At 39.8% G+C, this 5,644-nt stretch overlaps 1 protein-coding gene across 2 annotated transcripts; it reads right to left on the bottom strand.

Annotated features, from left to right (window-relative positions):
* Nucleotides 1-528: 528 nt before the first annotated feature.
* LOC131859569 (TMV resistance protein N-like) lies at nucleotides 529-5,396 on the bottom strand. 2 transcript variants are annotated; one of them, XM_059213490.1, is made up of 5 exons: nucleotides 4,405-5,396; nucleotides 2,931-4,035; nucleotides 2,506-2,796; nucleotides 1,258-2,409; nucleotides 529-1,087 (listed from the first exon to the last, which is right to left on the bottom strand). In XM_059213490.1, the coding sequence occupies exons 1-5, from the start codon at nucleotides 4,908-4,910 to the stop codon at nucleotides 602-604; spliced, it is 3,540 nt and encodes a 1,179-aa protein (XP_059069473.1). In that variant the 5' UTR covers nucleotides 4,911-5,396; the 3' UTR covers nucleotides 529-601. The 2 variants fall into 2 exon arrangements, with proteins under 2 accessions (XP_059069473.1, XP_059069474.1); XM_059213491.1 differs by having other exon boundaries at nucleotides 2,931-4,000; nucleotides 4,405-4,542.
* Between the last annotated feature and the right edge of the window lie 248 nt (nucleotides 5,397-5,644).

Below are 5,644 nucleotides of genomic sequence, written 5' to 3'. Positions count from 1 at the left end.
CACTTAAAATTTTCAATACTTATGCACAAATCCCTCAGAAGTCGTGTGTCATGGGTGTCAATAATGGTGTGCAAATGGGTCAATTATGGTCCAAAAATTCTTTAAAAATGGGCAGCTATTGATACATGTGAAATTATTTATTGGGCTTTTAGTTTGTTTTTTAAGTTTCTTTAAAAGTAATAATTGGGAGCTGAGTGTAAGAGTGTTCAATTATTAGAGCTATAATGACTAGTGGTGCTCTTTCTCTATTGAAGCATGCTCAACTACTAGATCCTTTCTCCTATACAGTTATATACAAATAAAGATATCAACTCATTACATTGAATATATAAAATAAAATAGAAAGATAAAAAAATATACAGCCATACACCCCGTTCAATCCTAATGTAATAAAAAATATACAGCCATACACCCTTTCAATCCTAATGTACTATTAATGATGACATTGAAATGCACCTTTTCTGTATTTATTAATTAAACCAAAATCTAAGATTTGTTTATTTTCAATTAATAATTAAACAATAAATGTAATTAATACCTCAGAAAAATGAATAAATATTTGTATGGCAATAAAGACTTGAATAAACATTGTCACCTTGTTTTACATAACAAAAGTGATCATTTTGGGAGGCTTCTGTCCATGAGAGGGCGTAGTTTCTTCATACATTAGAAACTTAAAAGATGCCTTCCAATTCTCATAATCAGACCTTGCATTCACCCTCACTTTATCACCCCCCTTCAACCAAGCAAAGTCTGGCGTGGTCTCTGCTCTTACAAGGCGCACTTCCAAGTAATCACCACCATCTATGGTTGAGTTTTGATGGTTCACTGGACATGTAAGTAAACTATCATCCCTCTCAATTGTGTAGCTCAGCCTGTTAATACCTGGGTTTACCCCACAATCCTCACGTATTTGGACTTGGCCAGAGGAGACCAAACAAACAATATATCCTGCACAATTCTCAACTTTATTCTTCTCCGTGCAATAATCAATGCTATAGCCGTCCTGTCCGCATGCCTCCCCTTGTAGCCAATTTACAGGAGCGTCTAGATTAGCCAGGAGACAATTTTCCCTGAAAGAGAAGTCCTGACAAAGCAAAAAGTGCCCATGTGTAAATGTACGTTAGTTCCTAGAATTTAGATGCACAAGTTAGTCGGTCGACCTCTGTTACATCTAGAAGAGTTCATAAAGCCTGAAAATTATAGGTCCCACATTGAAAACAAAACAAAAAAAACCAGAAGAGCTTAGGTACCTACCTTGTAGGAATCATAAAAAATTTGTAATTGAGCAGATGAGACACCGGGCCCGCCAACAAAAACGCACTCGAGAGCTGTGAGACCAGTCAAGCAGCTTTCGAGAACCCCACAAGAAAAGATACCACTGCAGCCCACAAGATTGAGCGTGGTTAATTGCTTCAACGATACCAGGCCATGCAATTGAGTGAGGTGGCAGGACTTGCTAACGTCTAATGTCATTAGGCTTGGCAATGCTGGAAGGCAGCAGATTGTGTTCAAACCGAAACAGTTGCGGGCGTAGAGCAGTTGCAACGATGATGGAAGCGCCGACAGTACGGCAAGTTCTCTGCAATCGTCCACATGCAGCTCTTCAAGTTGTGTTAACTTTTCCAAGCCGCTAGGAAGACGGCAGATTCTGTTACCTTCAAGATGTATGATTTTCAGTGCACACAGTTCGGATATTGTGGCTGGTAGTCCATTGTCTGTCAGTCCGCAATAGCTGGCATCCAAATAAGCCAAAGTTTTCAGGCCGCCAAAGCTGTTGGGTAGCTCTGTAAGCCCAGGAATGTGGGGGATTTGTAGCCTTTCTAGCCGTGTCAAATTCCCAAAGTTAGCGGGAAGGCTAGACAGGTGTTGACAGTATGAAAGGTTCAGCTCCTGAAGATTTGCAAGATTGCACAAGTTTTGAGGCAGAGAATAAATGCTGCATTCTTCCATTTCGAGACAGACTAAGCTGATCAAGCTTCCCACTGTATTAGGGAGACTGCTCAGTGAATGGCAATAGCTGAAATCCAGATGAGCCAAAGATTTCAGGCCACAAAAGCTGTCGGGTAGCTCTGTAAGCTTATCATTGTGGTGAATCTCTAGCCTTTCTAGCCGAGTCAAATTCCCAAAGCTAGCGGGAATTACAGACAGATTTCTACAACGTGAGAGATTGAGTTCCTTCAGATTCACAAGATCGCCAAAGTCTCGAGGCAAAGAAGAAACACTGCATCCTTCCATGTCGAGAGTAACTAAGCTGGCCCAGCTTCCAACGGTATTAGGCAGGCTGCTCAATGAATGGCAATTGTGCAAGTCCAGCATCTGCAACGGTGTATAACACAGTGTGGCAGGAAGACTCTCCAGGGATGCGCATCCCCTCAAAATAAGCACTTTAAGATTCCCAGGTCTCATCTGTTCAAATAATACACAAGCTATGTAAAATTTGATACCGAGTATATGTTTGACTACAGAATTCAAAGACAGAAAAAAAAAACATGTACTGCTCACAGTTGGATCTTCTGTCGTTTCGTCCCACAAATGAGTGATCTGGCTATCGGTCACTTCCAGAATAACAAGGCTTCGCAAGTTCATTCCTTGAGGTAGCCGTTTTGATGAAAATTTTCTCAAGCTTAGCCATCTCAAATCCCCCAAGGAGAATTCCTCAGAAAAGTGCCCTTCAATGCCAATATCTGCAAGCCGAAGAAACCACAAATTGTACAGTGATTTGAACATTTCTGCCTTCAATGTCATCGGCTCCTTGGGCTCATACGAAAAATAACGCACAAGCTTGGCCTTTTTCTGCGACTCCAGTCGAATACACAAATATTCTTCAGTTTCCTATTCAACTGATCTAACTACTATGTACGACTCAACAAGAAAATAGGCTAATGAAACATTTCAAAAAATAAAAAGGTTTACAAAGAAATCCATACGCTGGGTTGCCGTAAAACATGGTGCGCATCGTCCTCATCAAATACTCTTGTGCGTTTACGAGGCTCTCTAGATATTTCATTTGATATACTTCTTCCCAAATCCCGGAGGCAGCGATGCATCAGGAATTCGTTGCTACAGCCAAAGCTTACAAAGGACTTTTGCAAGAGACTTCTAAGAGATGCGTGAGGACTCTGAATCAACCCTTCCCAAAAGATCATAACAATTTCTTTCTCCCTCCATGTAAAAAAACAAGCAATATCGTGAAACATTTCCTTTTCTAAGGAATCAAGGCTGTCGTAGGAGACTCTAAGTTTCTTATGGAGATTAGGTTCACACCTTAACTTTCCTACCATTTCTTTCCATACATCTCTATCCCCTTCACCAAACAGGCTTTTCCCAAGAAGTTGGAGGGCAAGAGGAAGGCCTTCACAGGCACTGACTATATCATGGCTCAGAGTTTGCAGCTCTTGATCTACACAGCAGGAATTAAGAAATGCGTGAAAATTAAACAACTGCATGGCATGATTGTAAGCAAGCCTTCGTACCTCGTAGATTACATCAACGTTAGCCATTTTCAGGATGTGTTCATCCCGTGATGTAATGATCACACAGCTGCCTACCCCGAAATCCCTGTAATTTCCTGCGAGAGCTTCGAGCTGCTCAGCACTTTCAATGTCATCGAGGAGAAGCAGAATTCTCTTGCCCCTCAGCCAGTCTTGTAGCAAACCTTTGCCTTGATCAACATGGTCTACTTCACCTCTGAACCGTGAGATACATTTGAGCATGTGGGTCTGCAGCTTTACAAGCCCGTTCGCCTCTTGACTTCTTTCTCCCACGCTTGGAACAAAACAGAACACTTGGAACTGTGAGAAAGGAAGTTCTTTGCAAACAATCTTTGCCAGCGTGGTTTTACCAATCCCACCCATGCCATGTAAACCCACTTTCACCATCTTCTTCTGATGACCCACTACATTTAATAATCTCTTGAGATTATTTACCGACCCGTCCAAACCAAAGCATTCTGAAATATCCAGATACATTTTGTTTGAATGTAAGCTTTTCTGAACATCTGCCACAACACGTTGAATCAGCAAATCATCATCCCTGAAAAAGAGTGAATTACTATTAATATATGGCAATTATAAATGTCGGAAGTTAATCACATCCGATTCTAATATGGGTTGGTTTTATAGGGGTCGGTAGTTCAGTTGGTACGCATTCTAGCAATGAAACGCATTCTAGCAATGAATATAAGGTCTTAGATTCAAGTCTTAGCTGATTCATTAAAAGTTAATGTGATATGTCTCAAGTATCAAATGTGGCTTGAGGAAAGTTTCAGGTAAAAAACCATATTTATCAAAAATAGTATAAGAATAGAAAATCCTAACTAATCCATGAAAAACTCAACAACAGAAACCCATATAAAGAAAAACCTTAAAAAAAAAAAAAAAATTCAAGGAGATGGAGACTTACCTGCCGTTTAATTGATTGAAACACCAACCATTTAGATCGGAAACATTCCTTAATGCATTTTTGTATTCAAGGATTAACTCGGAGGATAATCTTTGCTGGCTTTCATGCTGTTTGAAGTACTCTGCATATTCACTTCCATCCCAGCACCGAAGATCCTTAGGTAAAACGTCATAAAACAAGGGACAGATTTTAAGCCCATATTTAACCATAAGCGACACCTCTTGCAAGCACCATTTTGACTCCGGAAATCTTTTGGAGAAAATAGGAATGCAAATCCTACTTTCCTTGATTCCTGTTTCCAAACAAGAAGGGATATGGTCGCCCTTTTCTAAGCTTTCTTCGTCTAAGAATGTGTTAATGCCTTCTCGATCAAGGGCACTGTACAGTCGTCTCACAAACCCTTCACGGGTGTCTGGGCCACGAAAGCTCAAGAAAACGTCAGACGTTTTGTTAACATCGAAACAAAGTGAGGGCTCTGCTGAAGAGCAGGGCCTAGAGTGGGACATATTGTGCCTGCAACTTTTCTAACCGATGAACCCAAAACTTTCTCAGAGGAAGGATTTGAACTTCTATCTTACGATGCACCCTATGCTGATATTCGGAATTCACCGGATCAATAGTTTTGTACAATTTCTTTGTAGAAATTCTACAGAACTCCGCAATTTCTTTGGTGATATCAAGCTCAAGTGAGTCATCAATTGTAACTTTTTCACTTCCAGAAATTTTACAGGGAGGTACACTGATGTAGGAGGGAGCAAGTGGATATGATTTATTGTTATCCTGTTGGTATACATGCCTCTTGACCGTCCATCTGTCCATTTTGTTTCCAATAATGTTATAAACATGCCCACAAAAGAGAATTACGGTAGCCTGGCAAAAAAGTGGCCCAGAAAAGAAGTTTCATTTAGATTTGCGCCCGCCAAAGATTCTTCAGCTTTGAAACATACATCACATTCTCCAAACGTCTAGATCACAACCGGCCCCTAACCTGCACGCCTGGTATATATTCTCCCAGTATTTTGAAGTGAGTGGTCTTCTGAATTGTGTGTTGTATTTTAAAGTGAGTGGTCTTATGAATTGTGTGTTTCTGAATTCATGAAAATCAGTGATCATATGAATTTTATTATTTTGTATGTTTAATTTAATAGAATAAATAAATAATTAATTAATTGGTATAAATTTAAGAATTTTTTTATAATTGTTTAAGTGGTTAAAAAAATTTAAGTTGGTGGTATAATTT

This window comes from Cryptomeria japonica, chromosome 2 (assembly GCF_030272615.1).
Source record: "Cryptomeria japonica chromosome 2, Sugi_1.0, whole genome shotgun sequence".
NCBI lineage: Eukaryota > Viridiplantae > Streptophyta > Pinopsida > Cupressales > Cupressaceae > Cryptomeria > Cryptomeria japonica.
Note: the sequence above shows the minus strand (reverse complement) of the source record. Positions and strands in the feature narration are given on the sequence as shown.